At 42.8% G+C, this 22,514-nt stretch overlaps 1 protein-coding gene across 5 annotated transcripts in view; it reads left to right on the forward strand.

The window, feature by feature from the left end:
• ptpn13 (protein tyrosine phosphatase non-receptor type 13) overlaps positions 1 to 22,514 on the forward strand; it is an 82,406-nt gene that overhangs the window by 14,040 nt on the left and 45,852 nt on the right. For all 5 annotated transcript variants that reach the window (XM_079523553.1, XM_079523554.1, XM_079523555.1 and 2 more), the window contains exons 3-7: positions 3,889 to 4,055; positions 6,490 to 6,555; positions 7,963 to 8,148; positions 9,175 to 9,262; positions 16,107 to 16,736. In XM_079523553.1, coding sequence (XP_079379679.1) covers positions 3,889 to 4,055; positions 6,490 to 6,555; positions 7,963 to 8,148; positions 9,175 to 9,262; positions 16,107 to 16,736 — 1,137 coding nt within the window. The remainder of the gene's footprint in view (positions 1 to 3,888; positions 4,056 to 6,489; positions 6,556 to 7,962; positions 8,149 to 9,174; positions 9,263 to 16,106; positions 16,737 to 22,514) is intronic.

Genomic DNA, 22,514 nt, shown 5'->3' on the forward strand with positions numbered 1-22,514 from the left:
GGAGTTATTGCACATAATGAGTTTAAGGGAGTACCACTTGTAAACTAGAACTGTGTCCAACTCTTACCCGACAGGGTCTAAAGTTCTCAAAGGAATAGACACTGCTCAAATAAGTTTCATATTCATACTGTAAGTGGCTTTGGTACAGGGGAATATTCATTACATACTCTCATAGCCAGGGATAAAAGAGCTTCAGATTTAAAATAAAATATAATCGTTCTTATATTTATTAAAATAAGTTTAGGGTGGCGGCTTCAATGTAACTCTGAAAGTGTAAACATTGACCCATATGACGTACTTTTCTGTCCGATTCTCTACTCTCCCCAAAAACTGTTGCACCTCTGCCTGCCTGCCTCCCTGCCTGCTGTCTCCGTAATGGTGGGTTTGGCTTTAGAGATACTGCACATTACAGTTTGTATTCATGTATTTTAGAGGACAACTCCCTGGTCTAGGGGCTGATAAGAAGTGTGCCCTATAGCAACAAGTTGTGTAGGGATTCACATGGACTTGTTTGGAACCAACAAACAAGTAATTGAAGCAAATGGTAATTCTAAAGATGCCCCCAAACCATGGTGGGTTGTTTTAATCACTTAAGCCCTATACTTTGTCATATGACGAACAGTGAAAATAGCCAATCCACATGCTCATAGATCAGCTATTTTTGAAAATGCAGACAGTTTCTGAAAATGTTAGATTATAAAAATAGGGGTGCCAGATTTAAAGTGGTTAAACTTTCACAGTAGAGTGGATGTATTCCAAAATGATGACAGCTTGTACTTTTGTCTACATTTTATTGAGACCTTTCAACATAATTTGAACATCAAAGAGCGATCTAATTCCCTAATGCTCTGGATGTGCAGTTTGAGTTATAACAGACTGTGTGTAACCCCATCCTTTTCTGTGCAGTCGGTCCCCTCAAAACTTTCACGGTTTTTAAACAGGAAACATTTATTTACTTGGTAAATTCCAGCTTTTGAAAACATTATTTTGGTACCTCAAACCCCCGTTTTCTGTTCCTCGTTCTGTCCCGTTTCGGAGTGAAATATCAGTCAAAGAAAGGAATTCTGCAGAGCTGCTCAAACATTCCTTTGTATATTTTTAAAACGTCGACTGTAACCATACCACTGACTGTGGCTTCGGAGGAGAAGAGAATGACTCTTGTTTCCCTGTGTATCCATTCTGCTCTGTGTCCAATGCCTCTTCAACAGTTAAGGTCCTTGCATACTGGACACGTTTTTCGGAAAACCGGCGGAAAAACGCTGCAGTGTGCAGGGACCTTTATTCTTTGCATGGCTAAGCTTTCCTTAGCCATGTGTTTTTTGTTTACGTCAGTCATCTTAAATTTGTGTGTGTGTGTGTGTGTGTGTGTGTGTGTGTGTGTGTGTGTGTGTGTGTGTGTGTGTGTGTGTGTGTGTGTGTGTGTGTGTGTGTGTGTGTGTGTGTGTGTGTGTGTGTGTGTGTGTGTGTGTGTGTGTGTGTGTGTGTGTGTGTGTGTGTGTGTGTGTGTGTGTGTGTGTGTGTGTGTGTGTGTGTGTGTGTGTGTGTGTGTGTGTGTGTGTGTGTGTGTGTTGTATTTTGTACATGCAGATTTACTGCATGCAGCTCAACCATGCATATAGCAATTACAACAATGTGTATTAGAGCTTGGATCGGGACAACTTTTTCCAGCCCGAACCGGGCCCGTTACAAACCGCTTTGTGTCCTACCAGAATCGAGTCCGACCTTAATTATTAATATATGCGCCCGGGCCCGACATGTAAATGTGTCCAAAATGAAAATCGATTTGTATAATTAAATATTAACGATTAATCGTTTGGGGGAGGGGGATTTCTTTTTTTTTTATGAACCCTACAAATAAAAGATTCTTCCCCCCAAGAGGTACCTAAGCCAAAAAAGTTTGGGACCCCCTGATGTAGATGATTAACAATAGTTTTAACTCTTGAGAGTTAATAAGGGTCCATTTGGTTACTAACTCCATCTTTTGGATGAGGACCACCTGGAACCCCCTCAAGGACCACTGGTGGTCCCTGGACCAGTGTTGAGCCAATTGATCACCATAGCAACCCCGGCCTGATTAGGTGAATTTCCAACAACGGCTAAATCCTCCAAACCTGTATCTTGATTGGAGTCACACACTCGGTCACTCACACTCCTCTCAGTCATGCAGCTACACAGACACATCCCAGGCACATTTTGGTAGGCCTATAGCCCTGTCCTGTTTGGATGACAATATTGCCTTTCCAACAGATTATCATACAAAAATAAATAAAAAGATTGTCGATTTATTAATTTTAATAATCAATTTCGAGTCCGGCATGACGTTAAACTGCTCCGTTTATATGACTACCATCGTTAATGTAGTGGGTGTAGATTTAAGATTAATTTGCAACCTCTGTGGACACTGTGGGCTCCATTTTCGTCACCGCTAAACCCCTTATCCCTAAACGTCTTTGCCTTTTTTACTATTTTGCAAAACATCTTTGAATAGTTAAAATGGCCAGTCTACAAGCTCACAACGTGTCAATGTAGATTGGCTAGTTGAACTATTCAAAAATGTTTTTTCCAAATAGTAAAAAAGGCAAAGAAGTTTAGGAATAAGGGGTTTAGCGGTGACGGAAATGGAGCCCTGTGTGCTTCAATGCCATCGCAAGCTTGCATACAACAAGGCACTGCTCACTGATGGAGTATACCGACAGCCGGTGCTGCTTGGTGGACCTTCCCATGATCAGCTACCGGGAAGAGAGGCGTTGGACCTGGCCTTCTAGCGGTGTGTCCGTCCGCTGTCGGAACAACAGTGGGTGCATTTTGGGCCAATGGGATCAGCCACGCTACCGGGAACGATATGTCACCGGGTGGCGATGCAGGGGTGGACATGGTTTCCTCTGGTGGTCTAGCCTGAGACATACCCGTGGACTGGTTGTTGGTGGCCGGGGGTTTCAAACTTAGGATGCATGACCCTACACTACTTGTGCCCATGGAATGCTGGGTGACATGACATTCTTGTTGTATCGCGACATATTCTGCACCTGGACTATTTATGTCCTTGTATGCAATTTCCTGTGTGGACATAAAATGTGTGTGTGTGTGTGTGTATTGTTCTTTTGTTTTTTCTCCTATGCTTCACAGACCACTTTGAAGACCATAAAGTATTTCATTTCAAATTATGTAAACAAATTGGCTATATTGCCTTGTGGTGTAGACACCACAGTGTATCTGACTTACACAATATTTGTTGTTGTTCCATGTCAGACTCGAAAACCAAAGTGTTTCCAAACAACTGAATTGGTTTTACATTTCATGTTGACCGAAGGCTCTCTCCCTCATGTTGGCTTGAGCTGAACTAAACCTGCCACAGTATAACTGAAACTGAGTTTGGGCTTTCAGGGCAGGGACAACAATGTGCACCGCTGTAAAGGACAGGTATGCTCTGGATTTATAACGCAAGACAAAACACAAAAGCATCATTGTAAAACGGAATGCTTGCACAATAATCGTTTATCTCGATTAACTTGTTCACTTTCCATAAGCACTGGAAGACAAAATCTTAACTACAGAACAATTTAATTACCGAAAGCAACCCTAACTAGAACTATATTAACCAATAATGCCCTATATAATGGAGCGAAAATAGCCGATCTATAATCTCACAATGTGTCACATACTACATAGTGGCTTTGAACGTAATTTTAAAAAATATTGTGAATTTGTGGAGGCAGGCACAATAGTTGATGAATCAATAGGGAGTCGGTGTCTGTTTCCAGCACTTGTTTGATCTGACACATATTTCAAGTGGTTAAGACAACACATCTTGTAGTTGTAAGCTCAAGATCGTGTGCTTGCAGTCCTGGTACTTAATATAATGTTTTTGTTTGTTTGTGTTCTCTCCAGACCCCTCGGCCCTGGGCTTCATCATCTCCCCCTGGTCCCTGCTGCTGATGCCCTCTGGAAATGTCTCCTTCACGGACGAGAACGTCACTCAGCAGGACCTGAGGGCCTTCACAGCTCCAGAGGTCCTGGAGGGGGTTGCCCTGGCCTCCCTCTCTGACATAGAGAAGGTAGATATGAATTAATGGAATAGTCGCTAAGAGAATAATTGATAGTTGCTGTCCTAGTTGCCTCTAAATTCAATGTAGTTTCTAAAACTGTGTGGGAAAATAATTGCATAACCAATGCAAAGAAAGACTTTAGGCTGCTTCATATTGCGACGGGATTGGTTTTCAAAGCCGTAGGTTTGTTAGCGGCTGTTCTCACCACTGTTCTAGCAGCTTCATTGAATTTAGATTATGTCACAGATGTATCTGTAGGTGATGATCTCTGATCGTCTGGCAACGTGAGACTAGTACTACACTCTTCCATGAGTGCTTAGTAGGCCTTAAAGCTTCTGTGATTGGATTCTTGTTTCTTTAAAAAAAAAGTAGACAGTAGGCTGACAGGAAATGGGGAGAAAGATGGGGGGAAGACATGCAGTAAAGGCCGTCGGGATCGGGAGTCGAGCCCGCGGCACACTGCCAGACTGGATTACCAGCCAAGGTGCCTGGACCACTGAGCCATGGCCCAGGCCGGATTCTTGTTTCTAGCATATTTGCCAAAATAGAATTGGGTCCTCAATTGGGACCTCATTTGCCCCCAATTGAGAACCTGGATCGAAAACGCCACCAGCATTATCAGTGACCCCACTCATCCCTGCCACTACCTGTTCTCCCTTCTGCCTCTGGCAGGAGTCTGCTGGGTCGCACTGTCACGTTCCAAAACTGATTAGAAGGCCATTAGACTGCGAACAAAGAAGAACGGTTGACACACACAAAATAATTGATCCGTGATTATATTACACACCACGTGAAATCTGACGGGTCATTTATTTATTTTTAATGTTCTGTTTATTGACATTTTTGAATGTTTTACATATTCAAGGAGAGTGGGGCGGCCGGTGGCCTAGTGGTCCAGGCATTGCCACACGTCCTGTTCATGAAGACCTTTGCTGCATGTCTCTCCCCTTCTCTCTCCCTCTTCCCTGTCAATCTTTACTTGAAACTATCAATAAAGGCAGAAAAGCCTAAAACAAATCTTAAAAATAAACAGAGTGACAAAAAACAAAGGCAAACAACACATACACACATGAAGAAAACAGAACAGAACGTAAACTCTCCAGTAAGAATAGTATACAGAAGAGTTCATGGTCATAAACACATTCAGTCAGGATCAAGGGGTTGTTATCACACACAAGAGAGTGATTACTGTCGTATACGTAGGTTACAAAATCAATCGGGTTCAGTTAGGGGCACAAGTGCAAGATTGTCAAAGTGCAATAGAAAAGGCTGCCACGCTTTATCGAATTTTGAGATGGAACAATGTGTATTTAATTTTTTCCATTTTAAAAAAGTACTGTATGGCCGGCTCCATATATGCAGATCTAGGTTATGATCCAGTCTTCTCCATGTATGGCTATCCGGGGTGCATACTGTACTTAGTTTAGACTAGTCATTGGTTAGACATGGGTTAAGGTTAGGTTTAGGTGTGCTGCCCCGTGGGAGGTTTGATATAGGTTGTAGTTGTAGGATTAATGACTGGTCTAACCAATGACTAGTCTAAACCAAGTACTGTCTAAACTAAGTACTGCACCCTGGCTATCCAGGGTTTGATGAGGTCAGTGTTGTGGTCATATATGGAGGCGTGATGTCACGAGGCGTGATGGACTGATAACCATATATGGAGGCATGACACGACTGACTGACGGACGGACATGCTTTGCAAGTTTTTATAGTAATCTGTGACCTACTGTCGCAATCAGAGACTGGTTGAATACATGTCATCTTTGATCAGTTCAAATAACATTTCTCTGTGCAAACGATTGGGATGGTGAACTAATATGGGGTGGCTTTAAATTTCCACATTTACCAAATGTGAACGTGCCTTTAAGTTTGTAGGGTGCTCTGTTCCTGAAAGACCTTGAAGGCTATGTTGCATTCTTTGGAAATCCCTGAGTTATTCTTTCCCCTACCAAGACCTACTTACGGGGGAAGTGATTTCTCTCCCATGCAGTCGGTGCAGAATAGTGAGGGAAGGAAAAGTGATTTTTTTTTGGGGGGGGGGGGATTTAAGCGAAAAAGTCTGCTTTCAGCTCCATGAAGCAGATTGAATGAAACGTTCCTTACTATCACAGAGGGGCTTTTAGATGAGACACATGTTACTTCATCAGCTACGTGCATTTTCAGAATGGTGTTGCATCACCTACACCCTTAGTCTTTATTTGATTTTCTTCAGATACGTTTATACACGCACGCCTGCACACACACACACGCACTCACACGTTGTACACACGCATACTTGTTGGTTTTGGGGACATTGCCTTGACTTACATTAACTTACTATTATACTTACTTACCCTAAAGAACTTGAGTACAATATAATTTAGTTGCTTGCTGATGGCAGCATCAATGTCCAACTGATCTTGTTGCTTGTTTATCTCTTAACTGGTGTTAATTTTCACAGATGCACATGTACTCCCTGGGGATGACTCTGTTCTGGGGAGCCGACTACCAGATCCCTCAAAGCCAGGTACAGTAGATCCACTACAGAAGATCGACCTGTCCTAATGGAGATCAAACTTGTACAGTGTTCTTTATCCTTGTTTAATGGTGAGGCAATGAGGGCAATTTTTGTATCTATTGTGCAACCCAATACATAATGCCCATCTAGGTCTGTCCAGGTCCTAGCTAAGCCAGCTAGCATCTGTACTCTGTCTCTGGTTGTGTTCACTAGCATTATAAATATGTAAATTCTTAGCATTTTTTAGACTGGTGACAGTGTTGACAGGCAATGAGTTTCTACCTTGCAGGCAAGTTTTAGCCCCATTTCTCCTTGTGTGTGTGTGTGTGTGTGTGTGTGTGTGTGTGTGTGTATCTATCTATAAGCAGCACAAATATGTCATCCAGACCACCAATCATCACGGGACTCCTGAATGAGTTTATAGGATGCTAAATCTAAAGGAAAATTTGTCAAACCACCCTGAAAATGTCATTGCTTTTCAATTCAGCCCTTTTTTCAGTGAAAATACATAATACATACTAAATACATAATTACTACATTGTTTGACATAATTGGCCGTAGCTGAGCCGCGTCGAGCCTCGGCTCACCCAGTCTGTGTCAAAGTGTTCCTAAGCAATACCAGGCACTTAACCCCTAACTGTTCCCTGGGCGTTGTTAAAAATAGTCTGCTGCTGATGAATGTCGGGTATGTAGTATATGTACAAATGTATTTTACAAAAATACCCATACAACATGAACTAAACGGGGCACAATTATTGTATTCAATAGAGATATGCATGCACACTGTACATATACAAACTCAATTCAACTTTATTGTTACACAGGTGTAAAATGGTGGATGAAATTATTTCTCGTACAAGCTATACGTGGTTAAAGAATAGAGAAAGAAGCAAGGGAAACAAAATTGGATAACAAGAAGACACATTGTCAAATATACAATACATTGTGTAAAATGTGCATGGTCAAAATAGAACTTAAATGGGGCAGAAATGCTTCTTGTGCAAGTAGAGAATCATTGGCTACAGATAAATAAATAAATAGCAGCAGCAGGTATAGACTCACAGTCTCTTGAGCGACAGCAGCAGATAATCAAACGTAAAGTAATCAATTTAGGAATCCATCGGCAAAAAAAAGGAAAAACGGCACCCCAATAGAATGTGGATAACCAGGATGTTGGCCCGTTTGGTCCCTCCTCTACCGGTTGCACGTGTGATTGTTTACATTCCTAACAGGAGTTGCTGACAGATTCTGCTGCGGAGCTCTTAATTCAACATTAAGTAAACGGGGCACAATATGTATTGAATCTGGTCTCAGTTCTCAATGGGTCAATAAGTGATAGTGTATTGATGATTGTGATGTGTGTTTTTTTTCCCTTGTTTTCTTTCTTTCTTTCTTTCTTTCCCATGCACAATGCAGCCTATGAAACTAGGTGAGCATCTGAACAGCCTCCTACTCAACATGTGTGATGACGTGACGTTGAGTCGGATGTCTGTGCGCACCGTTCTGGACGTCTGCAGCAAACACATCAGAAACTCCAGCTGTGAACCCCCTTTCACCTACGTCCGAAAACTGGTCCGTCTGGTATTGGGCAGCCTTTCCCAGGTACAATGCATATATACCATTTGTGCATGTAATGCACATATATATGTAATGAATTGTATATATTCATAATTAATTTGAGTCAGTCATCTGAAGCCATTGGATACAGCTAATGTCACCGGAGGCAGCCAGCCAATATCTGTATTTGCTACTATTACTTGCTACTTCCGGGTCACACAGCCCATACAGCGAGAGGAGGAGCAAAAAGTTGTACGAGCAGCAGCTGACATGTCTTAGCTTTCGCTAGAAGCGGTAATATGTCGGGCGCGATGCGATCAAAAAACACTATTTACATCTGAACGTCGGACGGATTGGACAAAAACAACAACTTTGGAGTATTTTTCTGAGAAAACAAACTGCAAAGAAACTACAATGAGTGGATCCTTATGGGGTGCGCGCAAATTAATCCTCATGCTGGGAGTAACGTAGGTGCTGCCTAGCAACCTGGACAGCACGAAAGGTTAGTTTTGAGCTTCGGCTGCTTGGAATTGATATAAACCTTATAACCCGCCGTATGGCGACCTGTGGGGTAAAATCTTAACCCGTCATCTGGCGGTATATGGAGCTGCTTGGCGTCCTGAGTGTTAAAGGAGAATTGACTGGCCTCACCATCCCGCCTATAGTAACGGGAGGTAATCTCCTGGTAATCTCATACCGTCTCAGAAAGTTACCATATCTGATTTAAACTGGTGTGTTTCTCAGGTTTCTGCGCCACGCTGCATGCCATTATCTCAGTAGAATAGTTTTCAGTGGAGGTCAAACAACCTTTATCTGCCCCATTAAAGCACAATAGGCAGGTTGAATGACAGCACGTCTATACATTCATTCTCATAATAGATCACCTCTCAAACAACCACAACTAAGACATGATTTACCCCCAAGCTAGAAGAGGAAGAATGATATCCTAACCAACGCTTTCGTCACTATTCTTTCTTCCTTATTTCCTTCTCTATTCTTCTCTGACCTTTTGTACTCTGCCTCTTTTATACTCTCTCACATCTTCATTTTTTTGTCCACCTTTGGTCACAGCTGGATGGCCTGCTGACTGACAGAGAGTCTCTGCCAGAGCGAAGTAAGGAGATTCGAGAGAGGTTGCGGGGCAAAGGACTTCCTTCAGGTAAGTTGAGTGCAGCTGATATACCTGCATACATACATGTCCTTACTGAAACCTACTGAGGTTCAGTACTGAAGCACTTAACTGAAACCCCCTGGGGGTCCCGACAAAGTGGAAGCTGATCAGAGAGTTATGCAACTACGTTGCCTTGGGGAGTTTGTATGAATGAAACATTGCTAAAATGTAACGTTTTTTCACTGGTCTCGATCTGTGTCATCCACACACAACCAGTGCTCGGGAGTATAATGTCTTGGCACCCTGCTTGAGGAAGGAAATGGTTATTTACTTCTCACAGTCGATTTTCCAGAACTCCACTGATTGCTGCCATTAGCGCAAGTGCAGTGCAGTGGGCATCATGCTTTTTGTGTAACTGGGCGGCTTTTGTTCTGTGTAGAATATACACCTGATATAAGAAAGCCTGTGTGGGCTTTATTCCGTTAGAGCAAAGTATCACATTTCAGCTGCAAATGCTGCCATTTTTGATGGGTGCTAGCCCCTCCTATGCACAGCTTTGTGTGTATGTCCGTTTGAGCACGGAATGTGTTTGTAGCACGGAATGTGATGATTTGATTGGCTGAGCACCGAATGTGATGTATGATGATAAGAGGAGCGCCCCTCACTAAACAGCAAAAAAAAACGCAGCAAAAAATCCAAAAACCACAGCAGTGTGCACTGTGCAGGGACTTTAAGATGAACTCTTTACTGAACATAATAGCCTAATCCTGACTCTTGACTGTTGGAAAACATAAGAACAGTTATTTCATTTTGGGGGGTTTGGTTCACTGCTGAATTTAATACACTGCTGGTAAATGAAGATCTCGGTGTGTGTGTGTGTGTGTATTTTCTTTATGATTTTGTATGGTATTGTGTGTGTCTATTGTTTGCATCAGGGGTCAAACTGGGTCTCTGACTGGCACCCCGACACTTTCACCAACAAACCGCTACAACGTACATGTTATTGGTCAGAGTATGTAATTTTCTCCGAGAACCTGGCCTGTGATATCATCTCCGCACAAAGGTTTAATATGAATTTGGCTTTCATGAATGCTTGGCTTTGCATAGAACTGAACTCATTTTGCAATGTGGAGAATTCCAACTACAGTAGACTAGTATGTGGTTTTCACTGTCGAGTTTGCCCCTGAAACAATCTATGAGGAAATCCATATTACTTTAATAACTCCAGAGGCCCTAACTTTTTATTAGGACATTCTATTGGCGGTAATAAGAAAATAAACTCAGATTGTGAGGCATATCCACATGCAAAAGCACCCATGTTTTTGCCCGGACGTACTGCTTGCAGCTAGCTACTGTCTATTTATAAAGTTTTACTGCAGTTTACTTTGTTGACCGGGGTACCACAAGGTTCTATACTTGGTCCCCTCCTTCACCAAAAATAGGTGATCTACAAGCTCACAATGTGTCACAGCGCTGCAACACATTGTGAACTTGTAGATTGCCTGTTCACTGATTTGTTTTTGCCTATTTCCCCAGAATGTTCACCTATTATGACACTTCTTGCTTCCCTTTCCCCCTTGATTCAAATAGGAAATGCTGCACACACACACACACACACACACACACACACACACACACACACACACACACACACACACACACACACACACACACACACACACACACACACATATCAGAAGGCAAATTGTACAGCTGGGGCTCTCCAATCCAATGAATCACTTGGCATTGGGCAAGTAATCTATCAGCGGCTGCCATATATTCATAAATGTATTTTCTCTCTTTAATTTGGCACTGAGCTTTTCCATTGGAAGTACTCTGTAGATTTCTCTATACCACTGAGTCACTGATGGAGGTTTTTCGTGAATCCAATTAAACAAAATGCATGTTTTAGCTACACAGAGAAGCTTATTAAGTAGCTTAGCTCTTCTAGGATCTAGCACCCCAAATTTTGATGGCAGCCTTAATAAAAATTGCCCAGGATCTTTACAGATCGTAGACTTCATAATTTAACTCAATTCTTTTGTCACACAAGACCAGTGGGGTGACTGTGGCTCAAGAGGTAGAGCAGGTCGTCCAATGATCGGGGAGGAAGTAATTGATCGGTACAGCAGTTTTGTGTTCACCTCTAACCCTAGCCCTGCCTCTGATCATATCTGTACAACAGAGTTTGTAAAGCCATCTTAGGAACTCTCTTGGGAATATTATATAGTATGTATGAGTAGAAGGTTAACTATTTAAATCCTTGTGACGGCCCCCTGTATATATTGTATTGTACTATATATTTAGCCTGGCTAATAAGCCAGACTCAAATCACACTGTCGTGTGGTATTTGAGTCTGGATATGCTGTGTATGGATCTTGTTTCCTGGGGGGCGGGTTCAAACATTTTCTCTTTGATGCAATTGGTCAGAGCTACTGTCAGTCAAAGGTCTCAAGCATTGAACGTCACTGTACCAAAGCCCGCCCATATTGCATACCGTGTCCCGATTGGCCACACCAGTTCTCTGGTGTAGGAAATGGGCGTACAATTGAGCCTCTCCAGACCGTAATCCGCCGGCAGGCAATTTTTTTTTTGCCAACGGCTGATTCGGTCTGGCTTATTAGCCAGGCTACTATATATTAGGGTGTATGGTATTATGGTATCTTATATTATGTGGTCTGGTGTAGCTTTATATATATTATAGTTATAGTACACTTTGGTTAGTTTATGGTTTCTTTACTTTCCCCTAGGCCAGGTATATAACAATCCTATACACTTTGTTGACCAAAAATAGGCGATAGTGTTTCAACGTGTTGTAGGCTATTTTTGTCGACTGGTCGCCTCACCCCCCCCCCCCCAGTATACCAGTATAGTGACGCTAGGGTTCATGTGGTTAAGCTAGAGAGACTACAAAAGTAATGAGGAGTTACTGCTTTACACTTGTGTGAACAGGTAACAGGGGTGTGGTGGCAACATCAGGGCTCCTTTTCACAGATCAACATGAGCAGCTTTAGTTCGTAAACAGGATTAGGAGTGTTTGTATTCTTTCTAATACAAGTTATGTTGCTAGACCATTACTCCTGAGCTGTGAAACAGAACAGTGTTGTGCGACACGTCCCGTGACAAAAGAATAACAAGCGTTTGGCTAGGATACAGACCAGAAACATTGTACATGATTGCTAGTATGCAAAATCTTGGCGTTTTGTCCATGTCAGCACCTAGTGCGAAACGCTGGCAGACTATAGCTGGACAAGTCAGAACATTACAGAGGGAGTTCTGAAGATAATGCTTCTGTTTCACGCGCACATTGTTCAGCTAACGTCTGGCCTGGTTTGGTGTTACAGTACCAATGAGTCAGTAACAGTTACTGTTTTTTAATGTCATCTAAATGGTTCTTGCTGTAGGGTGGAAAAGGTGAGATGTAGTTTTATGTTTTGGCAGCCAATGCCATGTTACAGCACTGAGACACTGGGCTCTTTCCACACCGAACATTGTTATTTTTATTTGAAATATTCACATGGCCGTCTCACAAAAAACCATTACCCCAAACCCCTGCCTGCTAGATTTGGCACAAATATATGTACCCAGCATTGCATTTAGTTTACCTGTATGCTGACGTCAGGCCTGAATGGGTTAAAGATATTTCTGTGAGTGCTGGTATTCTCCTTGATTGTGAAATTATAATAATAATAATAATATTATTATTATTTATTTTTTTGTTCACCCGGTAAGAAACTATCAAATTAAATTAAAAGAAAGTAGTTGTTCTCGTATTCTCTTGCATTTTTGTACATTTACCACCCTGGCTGTGAGACCTTCCTTCACTCGGGAAGAAAAATAGTCCTGACATCTCCTTCTAAGCTCAGAGTGAGGAGGAAAAGAAAAGAGGGGGTGGGATATTCTGGACTGTCTGACTTGAAAAAAAGAAACTGAAACTAGACATGAAGCACCACATAGCAACCCAGAGTGGGATTTAATTTAGGAAAATATGACCAAATCTTCCCAGTGGTTTTTGAGAGAACTCGGATATTTCTCTCAGGCAGTGGGAGAGGAGAGCAGAACACAAACATGGCCGACCGTCATTCTGGTTATGTAAGCAGCCCGGCATGGCATTGATTACAGATATACATATTTTGGAATCACCAGTGAAACTGCTGGTCTGCTGTTTGTATCAGTGCTTTGTTTTCCAGGTTGAGCACCAGCCAGCCCTAGGGAAAGTACATGCAAAGAGTATTACTCAGTTCTGAAGTGTCTTTCTTTCCCGACGAGGAGTGATTCTCACTTGTAGTTCAGTGGCTCCAAGCTTTAATTGTTGCTGGCCCATACTGGGAGAATTATGTCTCTGTTTCTTCTTGTCGTGCTAGATGTTTTATGCCTTATTGCTACATCTGTCCTGCAACGTCACAATGCTAATGGTTGTCAAACGTCTGGCAACAATTCAGTCACAACGTAGAAGTGGTGAAACAAAAAGTCTGACCTAAATTTCAGTTTTAAAACTTTTTGTTTCGATCTATTCCTGGTCTGTTTCCACTGAGTTCCTGGAAGACTGAATTTCTTTGATGTTGTGTTCATAAAGAACTGACATGCTTTGTTCTGTAGATTAAAGGACCACATGCAATGTTTTACAAGCATCTACCTCCATTCACGAGTCTCTCTTACTCTCGTGGTCTCTCTTCATTTATATCTGTCTCAAGCTTTCTCACTGTCTAGACTCTAGAAAAGGTCATATGTCTGTCTGTCCTGTCCTGTCTGTGGTGTGTCTGTCCAGTGTCCACACACGGCTATAAATAAATAAAAAATGCTTGGGACATGAATGGAGATGCGCCTCAGTGAGCGCATCTTTGTAGTATGTTTTGCTTTGCTGCTACACACACAAATCAGTCTCTTATCGTGGCTGCGGTACAGTGTTTCAAGAAGAGATGCCTAGATCATTCTTATAAATATTCTAATTTAGTCCGCTTTAGTTGTTGTTGGCATAGGCATATTTGTATAGGTAATGATGAGGTATATTTGCCCATACACAAAATGTGTCTTCTGTATTTACACATCCTGAGTATGGAGCAGTGGGCAGAGGCGTATCTACAATAAGGCGAGGGCAGGCGGCCGTCTGTCCAAATCCATTTCTGGCCTGGCCAAAATCCATACAATGAGAAAAAAAGAGGACAAAAACAAGACATGAGAACTATTAAAATGGACAGCTGATTGGCCGTTGCGGTAGAGCGCGGCCCTCAATCACCCATTGGAATGTAAATGCATGCCTTTCAGCCTTTGTATCCCACTCGTCTGGCAGGTATATCTCTTTGATATCTCTCCTACGATTGTGCGCGGGGAGACGACAATTAACATATCTTGCCTGGCCAAAACGTAATTCCTGGATACGCCACTGGCAGTGGGAACTAGTATTAATACAGTGCCACAGTTAGGGCTAAATGTCTGGCCCAGGGACATTTTGACGCATAGACATGGCAGGCCGGGGTGCAAAACCGGTGACCTCCTGGCCTCTCTACCCACTCAGCTGCAGCCGGCTAGTAAATGCATTTACCTGGCATCCCTAGTTTTTTCTTTTGCTATGTAATTATAGGCAGAAACGTAAAACGAATAAATTAATAAATAATCACAATGTTACAAAAGGCAGATCTATAATCTCACATGCAACAGATTGTGAGCTTGTAGATCAGGTATTTTCACTGTGTCTAGTGGCGTTAAGTGGTTAATTAAATACAGTTTGATGTGATGATGTTAATGCTTGTTGTTGTCCAGTGGTTTGTTTACTTTACAAATTGATTTAACTTAATTCAATTTAATTAATTCACTATCAATGGCTGGTTGTTGTAATGCTCCATCTCTAGTCCAAAGAGGTTGGATAGATAGGAAACTGAACCAGATAATTATTTGTGCAAGATCATTAGAAGTTGTTGCAGCATCTGGGCCATACATTAGTAATGCTTGCAAGCTGATGACATTATGACCCCTAGTAGTACTAGTAATACAGTTATGGTAGGTGCCGGTGGTTCTCAAAATAAACATTCTGAGCCTTTTTTCCCTGTTTGTTAGGTAAATGCTGAAGAGGGGACTGGAGTCCTATCAGCTGTGTGTGACAATGCTGGAATTGCCTAGCCTAGTACCAAAGTCACCACAAGACTGCTTGTTAAGCTAAGAGGCAGTTAGCTTAAGACCTGCCATTGGTAACTGCTTCTTCGTTTTGCCTTCAGTTGTGCGTGCCTTCATTAGACTCTGATGAAAGCACGTATTGCCGATCTACAAGCTCACAACGCGTCGCAGTGTGGTGCGTTGTGAGCTTGTAGATCGGCTATTTTCAGCATGGAAACCAAGTGTAAAATGAGCTTCCCAGAGCCCAACACCGTGGAGACTGGGATTGAAATCCAATTTCTTCTGATGAACATGTTCGTATGTGGGAAGCTGGGTGGGTAGCGTGAGAGTCGGGGGTGCCCAATTAGCGGGTTAGCAAAAGTAAGGATGATGGCGTGTTCCTCTGCATGTGTAATGAAACGGCTCACTGTCTCATGAAAACAAGCTACCAGGGAAATCACGTGGTTGTCTAGCCCTCCTCAAGAGACCAACTAGCAGGGGTCAGCAGTGAAAGGGACAACCTGGGGGAATTGGCATAATGACTAAATTGGTAGAAAAGAATGACATGCATTACTTACAATTACATACATTTCGATTATTGGTATTTGTAGTTTTTGTTGAGTGATCACTCAATTATGGGAAATTATTTTGATGATCTAACTTAGTCAATTTATTTTCCTGCTGAGAAATGTTGGATTTCCATGGTTTTATTGTGATTTCTTTTCTATTTGTCACTCAATGATACTCGATCTAGCAAGTTCAGAACGATGCTCATTGTTTTAATATTCTTTCACTCTCTCAGGAAGAAGTGCCGCACCCAGGGTTCTAGAACGCTACCGGGCTCGGACTCAGGAGCAGGCTACTTTGAACCGGGGTTTGAGTCGCTCCATGGGTTCATTGTCCATCCAGGACCTCATGACGGGGGATGAGGCTGCAGCGCCATCGCAATACTCTCCGGCTGACTTCAACCCTGGGTCCGAGTCCCCCACAGACCTCTACGCCAAACCCCACACGCTTCAGCACCAGCACTCCCACACCCATCTGCAAATCCCCCACCCTCAACAAAGAGCACGGCCTGTGGAACTAGACCAGAGATCTTTACCCTATCGCAGTGGAGCTCTAGGGCCAAGCCAAGCGAGGAAGAATTGGGCCTCCTCTGTGGATTTGGCCTGCATAGACCCCGACGCTCTGCGCTTCGGGGCTCTGGAGGACGCACGTAGGGGTAGCAGTGCCTTGAGTACCCATTCCGTTGGCAGGCAAAAGACCTCTACACAGGCTTCCAGGGCTTCTCGGTACTCTGAGTTTGGTGGACTAAAGAGCAGGAAGCCCCATTACCACTCAGCCCTTTCTGTTGGTTCAGCCCTTAACAGTGCTTATGACAAGATCAAGGAGAGACAGCGGAAGCTGCAAGTACTACGGCAGGCAATAGATGGTGAGTACTTCATGAAGCGTTTTCAAAGGTGCTCTTAGAACCTTGTCCGCTGCTCCTTACAGTAGATTGACTGTATCCTGATCATAAGACTCTGATGTTCTAACATTACATATTATTTATGGCTCAGACTAGGTAGATTTCTTTTTTTCCCCTTTTTTCTTATCATTTTTATCCCACGATTTTGCAACCCATTTTTTCACACGGTGTCAATTATCTAATGTAATCCTGGGCGCTACACTTCCTCCACCAACATGGGGGGGCAGCGGACTGACCTCATGCTTCCTTCTATGCATGAGTCCAAGCTGCTTCTTTTAACCTGACAGGGGGGAGTTTCCCCGGCCGCTTGTAGTGCATCGAAGGAACACGTTATTCCGACCAGTTCCTTTCCCCTCCATCGGGCACCCCAGCTGGCCAGGGGGAGGTAGTTTAGAGACCAGGATTACTGCATGTTTTTTGTGAGGGTACCTGCCTTAGGGGACACGGGGAGAACATGCAAACTCCAGCACTTCACTCCAGACTAGGTACATTTCTAAAGATTTGGTTTGAGTTGTATGTGTTGATGGTAAGATGTACATATGATCATCTCTGAGAGCCTGGCCTGTGAGATCAACACAGAACTTCTTAACTCCCCCAGAAGTTTCAATTTTATGAATTTGATTCATCCTGATTCCTACGTCCTGGCTAATATGTGGATTTCAGTGTTGCGTTAGTTTGCCTCTATAAATCAGTGCGTATTAGACGGTAACCTTTTCATGTATTTTCATATGTACAGTCCAAACAAAGGAGTTTGAATGGAAATAGTATGTGCTGTCAGGTGAGCTTATCGGAGAGGTTAATGTGATACTGGTGTGATAGGATGATGTTAGCACAGAGTCTCTGGCTGCACAGTAAAATGTGCAAGTGTTCATGTTGAAATTGAACCTTTTTACAGGTCAACTTGTACACTCTCAGCGTTGAATGAACACTCTGAATTGTATTGTGTCCATGTGCAACTGCTGTGTGGGATGAAAGCTGGCTGCTGGCTGGCTTGAATGAAACACCATCGGTGGAGGCGGTGCAATACTGTTTAGACAGAATGTATGAGTCAGGGGTGCAAAGTTTCCCAATAGCTGATTCTAATTACAGGTTAGCTACGCTTTATTCTAACCTGCTGCTAACTGTCACACATTCTGTATGGCCAAGAGTGTCTCTCTCTTTGTGGACACGCAAACACACATGCACACCCATACATTTTAGTCCATAAACAAATATTGCATACAACGTTCATTAACCAATTCAAGCTATACTTGTTGACCAGGGCTCATTGATTGATAGAATACTTTTATTAGTCAGAAATGTAAATGTCAGGCAGACATTCAGGCTAAAAGGATAACAGTCACAGTCCTGTGGACCTGTGGTACTCTAGTCTAGAATTGGTTTCTCCCTTTTTCCCTCTACACTAAATCGCTTCACCGAAGAAAACAAATCTTTTCAGTTTCTAGATCTGCTATTCTCGCTGAATGTTCGCCCCCAGAATACTATAGGGTGGTTTATGTGGTTAAGGCACAAAAACCCATTATTCAGAGAGATTCTCACGCTTTTAAACCCAACATGTGAACCAGCAGCACCTCCGCAGTCAAGAGCTATAAGCTACTCTGGAGCGCTTACTGAATTCTCCGAAAAGTCTTCTTAGGCAGCCCGGCTATATGCAACGGGTCACATGTGGAACATAATGTTTACATCCACAGTTCATATGTTGTGTGTCTCTGCGGGCCATCTGGGGACAGTACATGAGGAGAGCATTGGATGAATGGCCTCATAAACTGCTGCCTGTCATCCAACCCTTCTTCTTCTTCTTCTTCTTTTTCCTCCTCCTCCTCTCCTTCCTCCACACTCCCGAGTCTCCATTTCCTCCTAACTGCACACCCTCCCAGCTTTTTGGGCAGCTATTTTTAATTCTGACCAAGCCAAACCAACCGAAGGCATTCTTTTCTCTGACAGTATGGCTTTTCATCCCCTGCAGCAAGGCCCGCCTTCCTTCTCTCTCTCCCTCTTACTGATTATAATCAGACGCACTTGGTTTTCTTTTGTATTTACTATGCGGGTGTGAAGAGAAGAGACGCGTACTGAAGGGTGTGTGTGTGTGTGTGTGTGTGTGTGTGTGTGTGTGTGTGTGTGTGTGTGTGTGTGTGTGTGTGTGTGTGTGTGTGTGTGTGTGTGTGTGTGTGTGTGTGTGTGTGTGTGTGTGTGTGTGTGTGTGTGTGTGTGTGTGTGTGTGTGTGTGTGTGTGTGTGTGTGTGTGTGTGTGTGTGTGTGTGATTTCATAAGCGCTCTAAACAAACAACAAATCCCATAGACTTGGCTGCCATGATTAGGAGGCCATGATTAGCCACTCAAAAAACAAATCACACCCGTGTGAGGGGAGCTCTTATCATCGTACATCATCCAATAAAAAATGAATATACTTCCTCATAAATTCATTTGTCAACTTATGTTATCTTTTAACCATTGTCAATGGCATTTAATGTTTGTGTTGGCACAAAAAGCTGATTTGCTCAGACACATATGACGTAAATTCTCCTTTCATTGTCCATGGCAAATGGGACACGAGTTATGACAAGAAGCTGTATATAGTGCCCCTCAAAAAAGTACTCTCAAAGTACAGTAATACCAACCTGTGTGTGAGAGAGAGAGAGAGAGAGAGAGAGAGAGAGAGAGAGACTCTATCCAATAGTGACTCTCACTCTTGAATGGATGCGGGCCTCTTGTCTATTATTTCATAGTTTTCAACAGATACGAAAATGGCTGATATTAAGAGACCCCGCTGTTGATGCAAAGGAATGTTCCCTTCCATTAAAACAAAGGAATGTTCCCTTCCATTAAAACAAAGGGGCTGAATATGAATATTTTCATATTCCGCCCCAGAGAGAGCTGTTCTGCAACAGCATGAATGGGGCCTAATTGAGTACAGGCCATTTGCAGGGCCTCGTAGATGTGTTACTTGGCACAAATATTCTTTCTTCTTTCTCTCTCACTTTTTTCTGTTTTTTTCTGCAGGAAAATGATGGCGCAGCAGTGGTCAATGCTCTCAGGTTTCCTCCAGTTACACGGTGCCAAAGTTCTTGCTCGCTCCTGTCTTCCTTCTCTGCCCTGTGTGTGTGTGTGTGTGTGTGTGTGTGTGCGCGTGTGTGTGTGTGTGCATGTGCATGTTTATACCCTCCCACTCACTCGCCCACCCCCTCCCCAACCCCAACCCCCATTTCTTTAGTGCCAAGGTGCCTCAGTCTGTAGAAAGTTTCCTAGCAGACCCTGAAGTCTGTAATTGGAGTCATGTGTAGCGGATGAGGGAATTCCAAACGTTATTGGACTTTCCGGCGCTTGGCAGCGGGTCATGCGGCTCTGGGCTGGTTTGGGCCGGGGAACCGTTGTGGAATACTGTAGTCCTGCAGAAGGGGAGGGGCCTATATATATATATATATATATATATATATATATATATATATATATATATATACTGTATATAAGCACGGCCCCCCACAAATGTTCATACGAGTCTTTATTTTTCAGTTTGGTTGGTTAACTTCAAAGGCCGCAGGTAGGCTATAACAGTAATTGGTGCTTGCTAACGACAAAAGCTTTGATGGAAGGTTTTGGTCGTGAGCATGACCATTTTTATCAAACTGAACTACCCTGAACTCGACCTACTTCAATTTAAAATTACAAGTTACAATTTAGGCTTTTAGCAGATGCTTTTAATCCAGAGCGATTTACAGTAAGCAAGAACAACACATGGTAATACATCAAATTCATACAAAATTGTCATCAAGAATTATAAGCAAGCTAAGAACCTAGCATCTGTCTTAACAGTAGAAAATCTGTACAGTAAAGCGCTGTCTAGTGCTATGTCTACATAAAATGCTATCTAAATTACATAAGTTTAGCTGTTGCTTCTGACGTTGCCAGTCATTCTAAAAGCACAACAACAATGTTCAGCTATAGTAGATATATACGATGTTGCAGTGTCGTACAATTTGTTATTTCCACCCAATCTTCACTTGAAATTAGTTTTTGTACAAAAGCTACATTGTGTGGGGTTTTGTGCTGAGTCAAGAAACACGGAGGAAACATTAAGTTGCAGTAAGCTGTCATTATCCACTTCAGCATATGTTTTGGTGGGAGTTCCTCCTCTCTCCCTGAGGCCACCAGACTGTCAATAACTTTGGTGTCTGAGTTTGTGTCCCCCCTCAGCTTGAGCTGCCCCAGAGGCAGACTGTTTATCAGTTTGTGTCCCCCCTCAGCTTGAGCTGCCCCAGAGGCAGACTGTCCCCCCTAAACTTGAGCTGCCCCAGAGGCAGACTGTTTATCTAATCCTAGAGAGGGAGTTTGTGTCCCCCCTCAGCTTGAGCTGCCCCAGAGGCAGACTGTTTATCTAATCCTAGAGAGGGAGTAACACCTCATTGTCTCCACCAGGCCAAAGGCATGGGGAGAGAGTATGTTTTGCACTCCGTCCGTGTGTGTCCATCCTTGTGTGTGTGTGTCCTTCCGTCCGTCTGTTACCAGCTAATCTCCGGCACCGTTAACCCGGTCGATGCCAAACTTTGCACACACACTCCCTGGATGCCAACGATGAACCTCTGCCCCACATTTTCCAGAACGGCCTGTTATAGCGCCACCATGAGGCAGCTTTTCACATGTTTTACCTAAAACTGCACCGATCTGCGTGAAACGTTGCATGCACACTCCCTAGAGGCCAAGGACAAATCTTTGACCTGCATTTTCCGCATCTGCCTTTTATAGCGCCACCAGGAGGCCGACTTTTGTAAAACACATTTTTTGATATTACTCCTCCAGATTATGTCCAAAAATCTCACAAATCGTTACACAGTATCTCTATGGTCATGTGCTCAAGTCAGATCTGTCCGATATTTCATATTCCATCCTAATTGGCTATAATTAGCTTTCACAGTTTGCAAGATTGCCCCGTTTTGAACAAAAGCCTCAAATCATGAACGCAGCATGCAATTTACGTGAAATCTTTCACACATTTTCTTACTAGGCTGAGGAACCCTTTTCACATTGGCCTGTTATAGCGCCACCAACAGGTTGATTTTTGCAAAACAAATTTTTGGAACAAAATGCCTCAAATCATCCAATTGCCATTAAAGGCGTATGAAGAAATGGCACCCTTTTCACATTGGCCTATTATAGTGCCACCAGGCACAACAAAAATGAAGAAAATTGTTGCAAAAAACTAACAAACAAAAAAACATGTTTATATTACTCCTAAACATTTTGCCAAACATCTCACACAGTCCTATCCTCCTGGTGGAGACCTGTGCCCAGAAGGGCACTTTTTCTAGTTTATACTTGGTTGCCCATCATGTTGCACACCTAAAATAGCCAGTGGTGGAAGAAGTACTCTAATGTGTTACTGCACTTTACTGTAGAAATGATCTGTTACAAGTAAAATTCCTGAATTCAAAAGGACACTTGCAGTACCAAAGTAAATGTTATGCAGAATTCACAATATTATCGCTGGACTGTAATTAATAAGGCATTGCTGTGTTTGTCATGGTTAGCTTAATCTATAATAATGCAGTATAATTTATCAGTTAAACCATTTAACTGATAAATCTAAATCTAAATCCTGACCCAAGTTTTCTGAAAAAGTCAAATATTTATAAAAAGTCATACCCTTGTGAAATTAGGGGCGCTCTTATCAGACATCTCATGAACAACTGAATTTGTGACTTGTTAGCCGATTTGCGCGTCTACATATGACGTACATTTTCCCTTCAT

The sequence above is a fragment of the Electrona antarctica genome (assembly GCF_951216825.1).
Source record: "Electrona antarctica genome assembly, chromosome: 16".
NCBI lineage: Eukaryota > Metazoa > Chordata > Actinopteri > Myctophiformes > Myctophidae > Electrona > Electrona antarctica.